The 18,338-nt window shown below is 43.7% G+C and overlaps 1 protein-coding gene across 1 annotated transcript in view; it reads right to left on the reverse strand.

The window, feature by feature from the left end:
• Window positions 1–1,526: 1,526 nt before the first annotated feature.
• HS6ST3 (heparan sulfate 6-O-sulfotransferase 3) overlaps window positions 1,527–18,338 on the reverse strand; it is a 676,803-nt gene continuing 659,991 nt past the window's right edge. The window contains exon 2 of the mRNA XM_081295565.1: window positions 1,527–6,001. Coding sequence (XP_081151691.1) covers window positions 5,293–6,001 — 709 coding nt within the window. The 3' untranslated portion in view covers window positions 1,527–5,292. The remainder of the gene's footprint in view (window positions 6,002–18,338) is intronic.

Consider the following 18,338-nt stretch of genomic DNA (forward strand, 5'->3'; position numbering starts at 1 on the left):
CAGTGCAGCCCCCCCTGGATGGCACTGGGTCCCAGCTTGGAAGCTTTCAGAGGAGAGCAGCAGAGGCACCACGACTGGCAAAGGAAAGCCCTAGAATGACAGTGGTGACCGACCAGGGTTTTCCTACCCACATCCAACCTGGCTTTCTCCTTGATTCCACTCCCCAACCCAACCAGCCTTCAGGCTCTAAAGGCAGCAGGTGTTCTGGTCCAGTCTCAAGAGCCCTTCTCTCTCCTGTTCTTTGCCATGGCTGAAGGAATTGTGGTTGACATGCTACCTCAGCTTGCCCCTGTTCTATATCTTACAAATAGGAAACTGTCATTTTTCTATTTTTCAGGATTGCCTGGCACATATTTTATTCATCATCTCTCCATCTTTGAAGGATCTGCCTCCTTTTGATAGCCCCATTTCTTCTATATTACCCTGCTCCCCCTGGTTCCCCTCCCCCACACGTCCTCATCACAGGGACTCTCGTCTCAGCCACAGGTTGTGTCTGGAGGAATTAAAAAAATCTTTGAAGATGGTAGCTTGCTGCAGCCTAAAGCATTTCCTCTCTCTAGCGAATGTGCCAAGGAACTCATTTAACACCAGGAAACCCTCTAAGAACTAGCGCAATATTCTGCTGATAAAATTTCAGGGAGCTGGGGAAGGAGAAGTGGAGCAGGGCTTGTATTGATCACCCTTAAGCTTCACTAACAGGCACTACTGAGTCTGCATACGTCTAATACTGAGCTTCCCCGAGGAGTGGAGCACATCCTCTCCACCTTCATCGTGAGTAGTTCTGGGGTTGAGGAGGGCAGACATCCATCCAGAGGTATCTGCACACCTCCCCCGGGGTCAAGGCTTCCTCAATACTGCTCATCTCTGGGGCATTTCACCCTCACAGAGGCCCCTGCACTGGAGGCAGAGTGGAGAGTCAACTCAACCTTGGCAGTTTCTAGGTCATTGCAGTTCCACAATGAGGTGAGGGAAGATATAAATCAATAAAGACTTAGATTTCATATTCTTGCAATTCCCAATCCCAAAATGGATGCTGAGCAGCATACAGTAGTGGGAAAGGCTATGATGTCGGAAGACTGCGGCTCTGAGCAACTTGCTAATGAATTAGAGTCTCTGGGAAATCTCTCAATGTCTCTAAATCTTCATTCCAAACTCTCAAATGGGATAATGAATAGAACTCCCCTTTAGCACACAAGAACGAAATGAAGGCCAGATGAGATATTAGATGTAAAAATGTTTTGAAAAGCATTAAATGCTATACAAAGCGATGAATTTTAATCTCATCCCTTGCAAAACATATGATGAAATAAATGACATTGAAAAGCACTTGAAGTATTTTTCAATTCCCTATTGTGTCAGAGACTAATAGTTTTTATCAGTGTTAATTTTCACATTGTTTCTTTCATAATGGAACCCCCACACTTATCAAGGTACCTGGCAATGAAGAGTAAAGACATTTTCTCTGCAGTTGGATGTGGCTAATGTCTAAGTCCTAGCCCATAAGATGTGACTGGAAGTGATATGAGCAACTGCTCTTCATTTCCCCTCTAGCATCATAAATGAAAATAAGATAGCAGGAGCTGCAGCAGCCATCTTGGACCATGGGGTGGGTGCCACACATGAAAATGTTAAAGCAGTAAGAGAGGACCTGAGTTTCTGAGAATGTCACACACCAGAGCTATCAAACCCATTTGTCTTAAGTGAGAGGAAAATAGCATCAATCTTATTTATTATTTGAATGTCTGGGTTAAAACCGTCAAATGGGATTCCTGCCTACTATGCTTAATCTTAATGCTTTGATGCTCTTGTCTCAGCTCCTTAGTAAGTCTATCTGGTAGACTTTCTTCCCCAAATTAGCACTATCTCTACTCAGACTTTTTTTTTAAATAAATTTTTAGTTGTCAATGAACCTTTATTTTATTTATTTATATGCTGTGCTGAGAATCGAACCCAGGGCCTCATACAGGCTAGGCAAGTGCTCCACCACTGAGCCATAACCCCAGCCCGTCCATTCACACTTTAAATACTTCAAACCTTTGGTCAAACTATGGTGAAGTTACTCTGTTGGATGAAAATGAGCACACCCATATGATTTCCTTAACTGTTGTCTAACCTCGTTTGTTAAGATCATGATTATTTCCCCCGTTACCAAGAGCAGGCTGCCAAAAAGCCAGAAGGAGACAAAATAAGTGTGTATCTTGGTTCTGAATAAAATGTCTCCCCCTTTCCCCACATAGAGAACCTCATGTCAACGTGGTCACTGAGGCTTCCATTGCCAAGAGAAGGGAAGGGGTGTCCACCTGGGGACTACAGGGGTTGACAGGACGTGGAACTCCCCGTGTGTGTGTGTGTGTGTGTGTGTGTGTGTGTGTGTCTGTGTGTTCTGGAGCTTTGGACACTAATGCTGTGGAGCTGATTTGGGCTGAGACCTTGAGGTCACTGACTGCCCGTGGATCCTTGAGCCCAGGTGCCTTCCACGGGCATCCTGTCCCTGAGAGTCACTCCGCATGTAGGTGTGCAGCCAATTTCCAGAGAACACACTACTTCCCTAGCTCTCCATTTCCATCAACACAGGACCCCGGGGACGTGACAAGTGCGCTGCTTTACAATGAAATGATATGAGGAGGAGGCCCACGTCCATCTTTTTAATTTGCTCAGTGCTGGCCTCGGGCCAACACACAGAGATGGCTTCTCCTCTGAACATCCTGCTATCTGGTCTCAAGCGGAGCCCCATACATCAAGCCTTCAGCAGAAAGGCAGTGGAAAGCCTTTTGATAGAAATCCCAGGTGCCTCGGGAACAGTGTGAAGTGAGCAGGGGCTGCCTCCGCGTCTCAGCGCGGCACGGGTTCCCTGCCAAAAAGTAAAGTGGGTTTAGAAGAAACAATCCAAATGCTTTCCAGCTTGTTTTGATTTTCCACGTAACAAAACACTGGATTGTCGGTGTGTGTGTGTGTGTGTGTGTGTGTGTGTCCCTGTGTCACAGTGCATAGTGGTAGGGAGAAGGAAAGCTTGCAGCCTTTCTATTCTGGGCGAGACATGAGACTGTAACACCCAAATGTGAAGATGGAGACACAGCCCCTCATTAGTCCCTGCAGCAATGTTCCTTCCCTCCCTACTTTAGGAACACATGATTGGAAAGGGGAGACACAGATATTTGGTTGGCATTTTTCTACCAACTGACAAGTGCTATTTTCTTGGCCCCTTTTAACTCACTCTTATATATGGCTCACAAAGTGCAGCTGCCCAAGAAGTCATTGATCTCAGCTCGTTGCTGAATCAGTGATGTGGAAGGGACTTACCCAAAAGCAGCACGGCTCTGGGTCACTGCTAGCTTGGCGTTATCACAGTTGTGCCACCTATGTGGGTCAGGGACAAATATTTCAGGGCAATAACATCTGGCTTCTTGCATGATTGACAGGAGGCTTTAGAAGACCTGAGCCTTATCCCATATGAAGAGCAGGATGGAATAAGTAAAGTGTTTGCACTTTGTGGTCAGCTAGGTCTACCTTACAATCCATGGGGAAGCCACCTATGGTCTCTGGGCTTCACCTTCCTCATCTGGGAAACTGGAACCAAGACTATCTACCTTGTTAATGGAGAGAATCCTTAAAGTATAGAAAGGGTCTCCCTTGGTTCATACCACAAGGGAGCCTGTCCTCAGCTAAGCCAAGGGCAGTGAGAGAAGCATGGGAGCCACTTCTCCAGATCTGTATTTGATGGGGACATGGGGCTGTCCTCTGTGTAGCACCTCTCCATGAATGCTGGTGGGTTGATGGACTCTCCACCCCAGAGAGCATTCCGTGGGGTGGCCCATGAAAGCAGGCTTAAACATCAAACACGTTGGATGTTGATGAAACAGGCTTCTCCATCTGACTTGGGAGGTTCACTTGTCTTTCGACTCCTTGGAAGGACTGATCACATCAATGTGTGTGAAACTTTCTACCTGCTCTGAGCCTCCAGTTGGAGGAGAGAAAAACGTTTTCTCTTCCTTCCTTCCTACTTCCCCCATTGGTCAGTGCACTTTTGGTTACTGTACTTATGACTGGGAAAAGGTGAAAATAAGCTCTTGGCAATACAGTGGGTTTTGGTTAAGTTTATACCCTCCGACCTGATTTTTGCTGGGTGTAGCGCAATCTAAGAACAGGTGCACACAACATGGGAAGGAACTTTAGCCTACAAAGATTGGGGATGTTGGAATGTAGTGTCTGTATCTATGTCTGGAATGACCATCTGGTGAGTGATGTTCATGTCTCCTGGCCCAAATCAGAGTTATTATTCATGTAGTGACCTCAAATATATTTTGTATACATACCAGCTAAGCTCCTATTCTTTAGGCCAAGTTCTTTTTAAATCTCTTTTCTTCTAGAACAGTAGAATTTCAAACCTGGTAGTACCTTGGCAAAGAAGAGGATTGTCCCCAAAGAGATTAAACTCTGAAATATTCTTTTAAAAACTAAGATTCTGTAGCTGGTTTGGAAATATTAAACATGTTATTTCTCCTGATTTTTTTCTCCCTTAATTGATCATTCATTCCTCACATTGAAGATTACAATTGGTACAGTGTGATGTCCTCAGTAAGTAAGTAGTTCCCCTAAAACCCCACCAGTGTTCATTTCTCAGCCACAGCCACCCCTGTCCTGTGTCCACTCCCTGTCTCCTAAGGATGAGGAGGAAGCATGGCACAGAGCCGGGATGCCAGGGTTGGTGGGATGCGGGTCTCTAGAGATGGTCAGTGATTTTGTTGAAAAACAACTGCAGCAACAAAACACATTACTTAGGATGGAAGCTGCGTTCAAACAGAGTTCAAGCAGTCAGGTGAGGGTAGGCGTGCAACCTCATCTAAGGGCAGAAGCCTCTTTCCCTTTCTCTCTCTTTAAAAGACTAATATTTCCATGACAGAGACAGTATGAAACAGACCAGGTTCAGCAGAACATCCAAGCCATAACTTGGCTTTTCATGTGCATCTCTGTGGGTCCAGCTCCCCAAAGGATCACCTGCAAGGCTGCACAGATCACAGACCCTTTCCTTCCGCCGTTGCTTCTCCTTGACCTTCAAATGTTTTCTATGTAGGATGCATCCCTACCCTACTTCAAGTCACTGGTTGAAAATGTCAAGAAAAAAAATGAACAAGGCAGATAACCTCCAGCTGGATAAAAATGAAGACCAAGAGGAAGCAGATGTCCCAATACAGCCACCCGGAGCCAGCAAGTCCTCTGGATGGCCCAACATCTCCAACAGATGGTCAGTGCACCTGCTCACGCCCCCCTCCTGAAAGAGGAGTGGGCAGGGGGTCACCATCTCACCACCTGGCTGTTGTAGTCCTCAGTGACAGTCCCCTCTGCGGCTCCGTCCTCTTTTGGCCACCGGTGGGCCCGATGCTCGCGCTGCAGCCTCCTCTCCTCCCGCCGCTTTTGGCGGTCCCGCTGGTGCTCTAGCTGCTTGGTGTGGTGGTAGCGCTGCTGGAAGAGGTCTCTCGCGTACTCGTAGAGCTGCATGTCCAAGAAGTTGAGCTCCTCAATGCGCTGCCGGGCACCCTCGTTGATCTCCACGTTGGAAGCCCGGGTGATGTTGAACTGCGTGAAGGGGGAGATGAACTTGAGGTTGAATGTCCTCTCAAAGAGAAACTGAGTCTTCCGCTGGAACTCGGTGAGCCCGAAGAAGGCCATGTTCTTCAGGTTGCTCTTGGCGCTCTGCAACAGGATGGCGTTCCTCTCGCTCTCGTTCATGGAAGTCAAGTTGTAGCAGCCCACCAGGCTGAGGTCGGCCAGCATGCGCACCTGGCGGTTGTTGGCCAGGTTGTAGCTGCAGTCCATAAACTCCCGCAGGCTGACCCCAGACCAGTCGTCCCCAGGGTAGCAGGTGGGCAGCTCGTCGGGGGTGGGGCTCCTTCCATCACACATATGGAGAGAGGTTTTCCACGTGGCCCCCCTCTGGACGTGTTTCCATTCGCTCAGGTAACGCGACACGGGATCCCGCAACATTGTGATGTAATAGAAATTCCTGGAAGAAATTAGAGGAAGAGTGTCAGTAGCTGACGACTGAGGTCTATCTGTCACAGAAGATGTAGAAAGGACCACATGGAGGAGCAGCCTGAACACCAAGCCTCCAAGCTCCCTTCATGCTCTTAAACCCCATTTTGGCCTTTGTGCTTCCACAGAAGCCAGTCTGATCCCGGTTCCTCCACTCTAGTCCATGGCCCATTGAGTTGGGTCCACTGCAGAAATATGGGGTCAATCGGGTTAACCCAGAGAACCCCCAGAGGACAAGAGTGGTCCCGGTGTCCTATGAAGAGCACCAGGCCTGCCCTGACCCTGTGCTTAGTGCTGCAGAGAATCTAGGAACCAAGGTTGGTGCTGGATCAGACAAGGCTGGTGCTGGTTCCTGGCAAGTGGTTACATTGTGCAATGTCCTGAGCAGAAAGCATTACTGTGCAGCCGCGGCCTCAGCCTGGTGCCAGAGGGCCAGACCAAGCCAGGCCATTGGTGCTTGACTCATCCTGGCAAGTGTTCTTTGTAGAAACTTGACAGGAAACACACACACACACACACACACACACACACACACATATTTTGACAGAGAATCTGCCAAAGAATGACTTTGAATTGACCTTGAATCCTGTGCTATTTTGTCAAATATCTCTGTTATCAACCAGTTATGGGTATTATTCGCCCAAATCATTCCTATGTGCACTCATCGATAAAGGGTGGGTCTGGCTACAGTTAAATCAAAGGCTATCTTAAGGTGCATGAGAAACTAAAAGAACAACGGGAGGGCTAGGAAGTCACTCTGCCCCTCTGTTCTCACAGCTCATCTCCACACTGAATGCAGTCGGACCCAGGGGTCAGGACAGCTTCCATGCTGGAGAGGACTGCTCTGCACACTCTCCAAAATCACCTCTGTTGGGGAAGAGTTATCGTGGCTTTCAGTGGGATGGTGAAGAGGGAGGAGAAAAAGGAAAACCAGGCCACATTTTCAGGGAACATGTAGCTCATTGGAGAATCTAAAAACAGTGGAAAAGAAGAATTTCTTAATTCCAAAGAAGAGAACCTAGAGGTGCTTAATAAGCACATGAAGAAAGAACACGGTGTTGAAGATTACATTTAATTTAAAGGAGATCTTTTGCTCAAGTTGTCTAACAGATCACTCCTGGACCCCTTACAAAAACTGCTTTGCAACAGGTGGGGGCAAACATTTTCTAATTTTGTCTTAAATCGCAATGATGAACTTTTTTTCTAGATTAAACTCACTGACATGCTTCAATGCCAAATGCTTTCCCCATAGATGAGCACCCAAGATCCATGATGGGGCAAACTTGCTGAATGCCAGGTACCGTTCCAAGACCACGGCAATGCTCTGGGGTGGGGCTTTGTTTTCACTTAGTATTGAATAAACTCAGAACTTGAAGAGATGAAAAAGCTTCCCAAGATGACATTGCCAGTAAGTTACAGAATCTGGACTTAATTAGGTCTAGTTCCCTTCAAAACAACTTTTTTTTTTTTGGTTGTTTTTTGGTGTTGGGGTGGGGGGTCACAACATCATGAAAAGGAAAACCTCTCATTTTATAGGAAATCTTCACCCTGGTGCTTATTCTACTAAACAGAATGGGGGAAAAAAATCCCAGCAAAAGTAATGAAAAAATAAGTTTAAGGGCAAAAATCTTTAAAATTCTGTTTTTTAAAGGAATTAATAAACTACATTATTGAAAGTTATGCATTTTTCTATATTCTGTTGTTGTGAATGGATAGCCTCATTCCAATAGGAAAGCCAGATAGTTCTGAAATGTGCTAAAAAAAACCTCAATATCTTAAGTCACACTAGTGGCCCACTCACTGAGGAGGAGGAAGGCATTGAACCTGCCAAGTATGGGCCAACCTTTGCCATCACCGTGGCCAATCACCATCCCACAGCACTCTGTTCTCTTTCTGGGTGAAGGAATGATGACTCTATCCGTGAGGAAAATGTCCCAGCAGGTCAGTAGGGAGAGCAGGGAACGCCTGACACAGACTCTGGGTTCCGTGAGGGAATGGTGACAGTGAAGTTTGGCTCGGAGTGGATATGACATTCACCCGGACCCCGCTGTAGTCCTGTGTTGGGACACCTCCTATGTAAGTTCTACCAGCAGAAACTGGTTTTCATTTCACACAACAATTTGCATAATAAATATAGAAGTACAGTCATGATGAGACCATAAGTCAGTGGGTTAAGAGTGCCAAACACCTCAGGGCAGAAGAACTTAAATTGGAAAGATTGCTGAATCAGGTCAAATTAGACTACAAATGAAAAATTTCCAGCTTTACTGTTAAAATACAAAACACCCCAAACGATGTAAACAGCACCAGTAAAAAATCCAGGGACAATCAAGGAATATGTCTCCATCTTATTGATGGTATCAAATTTAATATGATCCAGGTTTTTAAAGAACCATTAGAGTTGGAGGCTTTTGGGGATGTGAGTTACAAAGGGTGGTGGCATGAAGATTTAACTGAATTCTGCTGGGATATGACGCAGCTCTGGTCTCACTGGGAAAGCTGGCCCTAGAGCTTCCAGAAGCTTTATTGCATTAGAGATCCCACTGAAAGCCACGATAACTCTTCCCCAACAGAGGTGATTTTGGAGAGTGTGCAGAGTAGTCCTCTCCAGCATGGAAGCTGTCCTGACCCCTGGGTCCGACTGCATTCAGTGTGGAGATGAGCTGTGAGAACAGAGGGGCAGAGTGACTTCCTAGCCCTCCCGTTGTTCTTTTAGTTTCTCATGCACCTTAAGATAGCCTTTGATTTAACTGTAGCCAGACCCACCCTTTATCGCTGAGTGCATATAGGAATGATTTGGGCGAATAATACCCATAACTGGTTGATAACAGAGATATTTGGCAAAATAGCGCATGATCTTAGAGCTGAATGAAGTTGGTTTAGGATTGAAATGGTCTTGGATTCAAGTTAAACTTTATTCCATTTAATATTGCCTTCAACCATGCTTAATGAAATCACAGGGTGATGTTTATTAATAAAATAAATCCCCAATGTCTCTTGAGTTTTATCAGCCCAAGAAATCAACTTGGAAGTAAAACTAAATCTGTCACTGAGACCTAGAAGTGTACCAGGGGAACATTTATACTGATAAGTATGGAGTTGTCCCATCTCAGGGCCCTGTATGGAGTGGCTAGGAGCGTTTGAGAATTGTGTTTTGTTTTTCCATCCTGCAAAGTAATAAGGATGCAAAATGAGAAAAGTATAAAAATAAACCAAAAGGTTTAAAAAACATGGAAATAATGAAAAAGACAATTGAAAATTTGACTAAATTTACTCATCTCACTTTTTTCCTCTATTTTGATTTGCTTCTTTGCCTTCAGATAGAAAACAACAAAAACAATCAATGATATGATGGGTATCCTTTGACCTTCACTGGTGACAAGAAATGCTTCCCTTCCATGAATCCCCTCCTGCTGTAACTGGGATCTGATATGTCCCCACAGACACATATGTATAGGCTTGGCCTCAGCTGGAGCTACTGGAAGGTGGTAGGAGCTTCAAGAAATAAGGCCGAAGGGCAGGAAGACAGGTTACTGGGGACATGCTCTTTGAAGCTCTCCAGCTTGTACTTCCTGGCCACCACCAGATAAGCAGCTTTGCTCCCCCACACATTCCCCACCAGGATGTGCTACCTTACCATGAGGGAGCCCAGGAGGAATTGGGCTAAGTGATCATGGACTTCAACCTCTGAAACTGTGAGCCTAAATAAACCTTCTTCCTTACAAGTTGATTGTCTCAGGTATTTTGTCACAGGGACAGAAGGCCGCCGATTCATAAAACATCCCACTCCAGAACAACAGAAATTCTTTCTTCTGCTCCCACAATTACCAATTCAGTTTCTTTTGAAAGTATTTAAAGGATTCTATACCATTGAATTCTGAAACTTGTGTTTTAGGCCTCACTTGTTCAACAGTACAATGGAAGGGAAAAATCAGTTTTAAAATGATAAAACAAAGAACAGAGAGGAAGGAAAGCAATACCCAAGGGTATTGGTGGACAAAAATAAATAAATAAATAAATAAAAAATAACCTTCATTGACTCCTTTGTTTTTAACTCAATCTCCCAATCCGACATAGGATATCACTTACTTATACATTTATCATTTTAGTTAGTCTAAACTCTGCCCAGGTATTAGAAACATAAATAAGTAAAGTATCATTACTCCCTTTAACTATCCATTCAGTCATTTGTAACTCTGCAAACATTTGAGTCCCCTCTATTTACAAACACTGGGGCTAGACATGGGAGACACGGAAATTAATAAGACTTTGTCCCCCAAAAGATCTTGGGCATCCAATGATTTTGATAAAGTGAGAGATATGCTAACTACCAAGTTATTGGGCAGTTCTGACAATCTCCTTGGACCAGAGCAATCCCTGAGACATAACTTTGTTTGCCTTAGTGACAGTATTCTGTCCACAGAGCTTCCTTTTGCCATCTACTTCATTGAAAACATGGGTGAATTCATTTAAGAGAGTACAACATGATTGGAGCTCTTTGGAATCATCCATCTGTGGCCATAGGATAATGATGACAAATTCTTGAATACTCAGATAGATTAGAGAGTGAGGTACTTTTATTGCTTAGAAATTATTTTAATTGATCATTACTATGAAGGCCATCATGGCTTAGTAAAGTTCAAAGAAATGGGGCACACACTTTTCCAGAGGTTGAAGCCCATGATCACTCAGCCCTAAACCTAGTGGTTTAGGACCACTTTTGGCACCCTGCTCTGCTGGAAGGTAAGCACATTGAAGAATTCTAAACACAACCAAGGGCGTAACTCACTTTGTAAAGTCCTTGTCTCCTGTATTCCTGAGAACCCTGCTCATCTTTCCTGGACCAGCTCAGGGTGCATCTCCACTACCTCTGACTTTCCAGCTACAGACTTCCTGCACCATTTATCACACTTAGTCACATCCAAGATTTTAGGTTCCTTTGTGATAATTCTACCTGGGCCCTCATGTCCCACAGCTCCTAGCACAAAGTCCTGCTCACCATTATGTTCAGTGAATCGATGTGTTAAAAAGTGATAATTACATAAAATAAATGTACTTGAATACCTACAATTAATATGCCTTTCTTATATGCCCCTCCTTTCTCTTTTAAAAAAATCTGATTTTATTTTGTAATGTACAAAATATGAGCAAAGAGTAAAAATAATCTTCTAATGTATCTGTCATTTGATTGTGATGGTCAATGATACACAGAGACAAAACAGGCCAAAATGTCGAACATTTCTCATACAACAGGTAATTAGTAACAATTTATTTATTTTTTAAATATCAAACTTACTGCTTTTCTTCCCAACTGCTTCAAGAATATATTTAACAGTTTATTGTATAATTTTCCCCCTTCTTTAATTAGATAGTGACTTAATCAACACATGCTTATTAAGGGTTTGCAATGTGTAAGGAGCTGCTGTAAGAAATGCGGAGAACATAAGAAAATAAATAAAACACCCTCAAGCATTGTTGGTACAGGTGAGGTAGGGTATAAAAAAATATCAATTAGCAAGTTACAGAGGTCAGAAGTGGACAGAGAATTTTTGAGAGAGCTCTCTCACTTAAGGATCAGCAGAGCAGCTGGACTGGGCCAGAAGGTTCATGCTGTGGGTTTCAATTGTTATTTTAACACATGAATGAAAGGCAGGGGGCTTAAGGTAGGGAGGAAGTTGAGACCAAATAGTCCTGGGGAGGAAGTTGAGACCAAATAGTCCTGGGCTCTGAATGCAATTGTGATCTGCTAATAGAGGAAAAGTGTTGATCTAGGGAGATTCAGTTAGCAATAGTTAAAGATAGACTGAAGTAGTCAGAAAACAAGACATTCTGAAACTATAGTTAGAGACTAGCAGGGACAAGCCCAGAACTGTGGGTGTGGATGAGAAGGAAGTGGGGGACAGATTCAAACCGCATCTCACACCCATCTGTCATTGCTCCCTCATCCCTCCTTATTGTTGGTCTGCTCTACACCTCTTCTCTCCTTCCCTTCCATCTCATCTTTCTCCGTCAATATCACAAGAGAATAGAGAGGAGCTAGAGCAAGTATCTCCATCAGGATGGCGGAATAAGGAGTGTAAGTCTCAGGAATCACTTTTTGCTTGTGGTGATTAAAAACATTCCCTTTTATGAGGCTGTGACTTGCCAATCCAATGAGAACACAAGTGAAAGAATTTTCAAAATGCTAGGCTCTTGGAAGTTTAATGACTATGTTCCTTCCACCACCAGCCTAACCCTTATAAAATCAAGCAGCAAAATTAATATCTCTAGCACTCCACAGTTCTATATATTCATAAAACCCAATCAAGTGGGAACTTCTCCACCTGGCTGTCTCTGACATGCTCAGTGGAAACAATTTCTTCCCTGCTCCCCCAACAAAACCTGAGTCCCTGTGCATTACCTGTATTCTAGCCACCAGGGAATGCTCTCTCATTTGGACAAACTTCACACAATTGGAGAGAGGGAAGTCTACCTTGCTCACCTTTCTTCCCCCAGAACATACTGCACCTGACCTGACACATCATGGTGTCCCGTTGGTCATTGTTTGTGGGGTGAATCAATACATAAATGATATCAGCCACTGTTTCAGGGATTCTTGGATCTTGTGAAATGTATAGGATAGAATAAATTTCTCGAAATTCCTCTTGCCTTATAGACTTTGAAAAGAGTTTTCTCTGGGTAACCAAGTTTTGTCAAAGCACAGTGACTCTGGAAAGGCACTGTGAGTGATGGTAAGTGGTGGGCTTGGGGCCACCTGGAGAGCAGGAGGCCGCTGGTGCTCACCTTAGGGCTCCTACGAGTGACAGTCCATTAACATTAGAGGTTGTGTGCATTTTGACAAGTGAAACAGCTCCCACCTGCTGTCCTGTGGATGGAATCATTTTCCAAATACTCAGAATAGAATTAATTTCTCGACTCCCTTTAGTGCAGCGTGCTCATTACGGGCTGCCCATTCTTCATTATCTGGGTGGCACATTATCGGCCCTGTGCTATATCTGATAGGGAAGCGCATCACTGAGCGCCCAGCGATCAGGCTGCCCTGTGACACCGCAATGAAAGGCCTTTTGTTCAAGCCTTGAAAAGAAATTAGGGAACTTAAGAATGATATTCTAAGCAAACGGGAAATTGGAAACCTTGATTGTTAAGTATCATAACAAAGAACTAGAGGGGGGCCGGCAATGACAATGGTGTGTGTCAGAACCACTGGTTCCTAGGATGACCAGTACTGTGGGGAGAAAATGGGACCAGCGCAGACAGAAGCCCAGCAGCACGGTGTGCAGCAGGCCGCCAAGCTGCCCTGGCCTCCCTCACGGTGACTTCCTTCCCAATAGGCCAGAACCACTTAGCCAAGGCATTTTTATTTTACTTGGTGTCCAGAGATCTCGACTCTTCTCAGTTGGTAAGCAACAGGTGAGAGGAACGTCCGGGGCTTCCCTCCAAGGCCAGAGCCTCAGTATCTCCTTCCTTACTGCTGACTCTGGTGACTTTAAAGCGTGAGTAGTTTGGATTTAGCTGATTTTGCCTTTTTTTTTTTTAACTATTATCTCTCCACCACCCCAGAATGAAATGCAATATATTCTCATTGTTGAAAATGGGGGGCATGCAGGACAGTGAAAATGAAGAAAATTAAAATTACCTATAACCACTTCACTCTGATAACTCACAGTTGAACACACACACACACACACACACACACACACACACACACAGAGTCTATATGCATTTCTTTCTTTTCTAAATTTGAGATCACAATGTACAGTATATTTCTAACCTGTGCTTTCGACTTAAAAATACAGAGTGAATTTTTTGTTTGTTTTTTACTATTTTTCCATAAGAGTACAATGTTCTTTCTTGAGAGTGAAATATTCTGGTGTGATTTATGGGACTAATCTTCAGTTTTGCACAATCAGGCACATCCTATTGGGGAGGGTTATAGAAAAATTGTGAAGATCATCCTAAGCTGTAAATATTTGTACAAAGAATAAATTCCTAGAAATGGAATTCCTCCCATTTCAAGAGAATTGTTTCCATTTCATTGTCAAAATGACTGCATTTAGTTTCCACCCCTGTATCTAACCTCAGACACAGTGGGAGCAGACAGGCCATTCCATGAGGCCTGGCATCTTTGGGTGCCATGGACATGGATACCTGAAGCCAAAGGAGAGTGGGGAAGACAGGCTCTGCCCACTCCTGGCTGCAGGAGGAAGGTACCCTTTTGGGAACAGGAGTCTGTGAGGGACATTTCAGGACAGTCAGGTTGACCTGATGGTAGGGAAACCTTTTTCTAAAAAAAAGATTTGTTTGTTTTTCATGCAATGAACAGCTGGGATATCCAATGAGAGACTAAATATTTGTGGATCCAACCCCACTCTTCAGAATGGCAGCTATATTAAAACTGACATCTAGATCTGAAAGATGGAGGCCCTCACCTGATTACATTCAGTGCCAGTCCTCAAAGAAATGGCCTCTTGAGAGGCAGTTTGTCTGCAGTGTCTAGGTGTTGGCTAACATTAACTATGAGAAGCCACGGATGATGCTGACCGACCGAGCCAGAGCCAGAGACAGGAGGGTCCTGGATGATACAGGTTATTTCTCAATGATGATCAGTCAACACCTCACTTCCCTAGAGGAAGAAGTTGTATTTATCAATAAGGTAAAATTTTAAATCTTGTCACATCACTGCCTTATATTGACAGGGAACCTCTGAGCCTCAGACTTGCTAAAATGCCATGATTTCTGGGCGGTTGTCACATTTGCTTTCACTTTCCCCCAAGTGGCTGCCGCAAGAATAAATTTCAGGGAATGCATGTTCCAGGGGCTTGTTTTGCTATCTTGCTGAGTACAGCTCCTCCCTGCATAGATTCCACTGTGCCAGGGAGGGTCCTGCTCTCATGCATTATTCAGGGACTTCCGTGATTATTTGGTTCAGAGGAGCCCTGCTTCGTGCTGCGTCACTGGGATTTGGGCACCAGGACATCTCAAGGCGCTCTGCAAAGCAGTGGTTTATGCATGTGTGTATCCACCTGGAGCCTGGAGCCGCCCCAGAGTGAGATAAGGGCCCATTCAGTCTCACTCACAGCTCTAATCCCAGTCCAGCAAAGCAGAACAGCAGATAGTACACTCTGATTGTGTTATCAGGCCCTTCTGTTCACCACGCTCTCTTCTTAGCTAATTTCTCAGGCACTGCTTCTAGGGAATGTGAGAATTACACACAGTCACACAGTAGAAACGATGAGGTGTTCCTGTGGCAATTGTTTAGCACTGGCCAATTTGGAAAGGAAAAGCAGTAAATCAGGATATTTAAGAGCAAAACAATGTTTAGAGCTACATTGGACAGCTTTGATGCAATTTCCCAAAACATCACAAGAATTAAAAAAAAAAAATCATCCCTGTCTAGATTTTGCCATCTTCTTACATTAAGGATTCTTCTGTTTTAGGATTTTGCTATCCGAACTATGCAATCGTTTTAGCATATTAAACAAAATTCCTGAGAAGTTCCAACCTGATTCCACCCCTTGGGATCCCACAAAGATGAAAATCCCAGAGGCCACCTAGATGATGACTAGGGAGAAAGCTAATTGAAAATAGGGAAAATTCCATTTGAAATGAAAATTGACATTAATAGTAATGGTAATGGTCAACGCTTATTAAGTGCCTACTATGGTCAACATTTATTGAGGGCCTACTATGCCCAAGTTCAGTGCTAGGTGATATTCTCTCACATTGACCAATTTAGTCATCAAAACAACCCTGTGAGCTTCCTAGGGTTTAGATGACTGTGATTTCACAAGCAAGAATGTTTGTGACATCTTGTCAAAGTCAGGCTGTCTTGGAGATGCAGATTTTGATTTAATGGCCCCGCCTTTTTTCAACTTAAGCTCGAGAGACCAAAGGAGCATCTCAGGGTGAAGAACTTGTGTTTACCTGTGAGTAGGCAGCAGCAGATGACAGAGGGGCAGCATACTGCACACACAGAGTGGACGGGAAGCAGGAGGCATAGAGGGCTTCCATCTTACCTCAGCATGAGAGCACATGGCTCCAGAGGGTCCTCAACATATTTATGGCTTAGAAGAAGCCATAGAAGCAATTTCCCTCAACTCGGCACACTCACAAAACATGAAACAAATTTACACAGGAGGAAAGGGTTTTGGAGACAAGGGGGAATTGCAGTTGGATTTGCTTTTAATGCTCCCAAGGAATCTAGAAGCAGAATGCTGTAGTAGTCTCAGAACAATAAAGGATGGTTGAAAATAGCTATGCAAGAGAATTCAGATAAAGCCAAAGCTCATGCAATGCTATAATTTTCTTTTTGGCTTTAAAGTCGGTCTTTTTAATTTTTTTTTTTTTTTTTTGGTACAAAATGCTATAAAGACTCAGAAAAGTGTTCAAAGAAGCTTGCTGGATCCAGAAGTTGTCTGTTCCAAATCTTTTATTCGGAGAGAGAAAATTCAAGGCAAGTTCAAGTTAAGCTACTCATTTGTACAGAGCATGAGTGCATAATTTCATGCCTATTGGAAACTTCACTTAAGATGCAGTGAAAAGAAAATAGACTTCAAGGCGGAAAAGACCTGTGTTCCAATTTTAGGCTCACTTCCTTTCCAGTGTGAACTGGTTAGCTCATACCCCCTATGGAAGCCTTAGTTTTCATCTTATTTATTTTCCAGGGTATAAATGTTAACTTCATAGAGTTGTGGCAAAGATTGAATCAAATAAGGAATGTGAAGGGCCCAGTGGTAGCTGACACCTACCAGGTCCTCAGCATAGGTGCACTGTATGCTCAATATCCCCCCATTCTCCTCCAACACTGGAGCCTCAAAATCTGCCCAAACCCAGTGAACTGGGGATATTAAACAGGCTGTGCTGGTGATAAAAAAGCCTGTGGTGCTTGGCATTCGTATAATGATCTTACAGCTTTCAGAAATACTTCCCTCGTCCATTATCATTTTATCTCACTATGTGATCCTGTCAGGGGTAGCAATGGAAATCTTTTTCTTCTGGATTTCCAGATGAGGAAACTGATGCTCAAAGGTATAAAAGGATTTCCCCAAGGGCAACGAGTAAGGAGCCACGGAGCAGGACTTCTCTTTTCCTTCTTTGCCTCCTGTGATAGTTTGTTTAGTTTGTCTGTTTAAAGATACTTGCTGAAGAAGCCAGATTCAGAAAGTCAAGGGTCATGTTTTCTCTTATATGTGGAAGCTACAGAGAAAAAAGGAATTAAAAAGGAAACTTATGAGGAAAATAGAAGGGAGATCAGTGGAGTAGAGGACAAAGAGGGTGTGCTGGGAGGGAAAGGGGGTACTAGGGAATGAAACTGAGCAGATTATGTTCTGTGCACATATAGATAGATCACAATGAACCCCACTTTTATGTATAACTATACTGTACCAATAAAAAAATCAAGTAAAGTGCTTGTTGATTATGTAATTCATGCCAAGTACTCTATTAGGTTATTGAGATATAATATGCCCAAGACGGCTTGACGTTAAGGAGCTGCCCCTGTCATCTGTGACTACCCCTCGTCATCTACTTTTGTTCTAATCTGGTTAAGAGTTTAAAGAAAAAACATGAAATTAGCAGTTTGTTCTTCAAGTTTGGAGGTTTCAATAATATATATATATATATATATATATATATATATATATATATATATATATATATAAAGTATATACAGATACAACCCTTGTAGTCTTTTATCCATAATATTTGGATTTTTTGGGTTTTGTTGTTTTTGGCAGAGCTTGGGAATGAACGCAGGATTTCGTGCATGCTAGGAAAGTACTCTACCACTAAGCTACTTCCTCAGCCCCTTTCATGTATATTCTTAAAAGAATTTGCACGTTTCACAAACTCCATATCAAAAATGACCAGGATGGATGGTGTCAGAGCTTGAACATGTCTGCAGTTCCTAAGGAAGGAAGCAGTTGCTGCCCAGCGTATTGTGTTGGCCAGCATTATCTGGGCACCTCAGCTGCCACCATCACGCCCCCCATGCTGTGTAGCCACGTCTGTGCTGATCACACCTGTGTGTGGATGACAACATAGGCCAGACGCCATCTTTAATGTCCCTGTGTTCTCTCTGGGGCCAAACGTCAGGTGTTTCTCTCTCATTTTCCCTTCTCTTTTTCTTCTTCATTTCTGATCTATGATATTTGTCTCTGTACTAGGAACCACAGGCAGGGCTAGTAATTCATTTGTGACTAGATGCCAGCGTTACTCCACAAATGAATCTAGGGGAAACCAAATTACCCTGGAAGTAGTACGGAGTCCTAATCAGGTTCTCTCCAAAATCCATTTATTCACGAGAATTA

Source organism: Spermophilus citellus, assembly GCF_964194105.1.
Source record: "Spermophilus citellus genome assembly, chromosome: 1".
Classification (NCBI taxonomy): domain Eukaryota; kingdom Metazoa; phylum Chordata; class Mammalia; order Rodentia; family Sciuridae; genus Spermophilus; species Spermophilus citellus.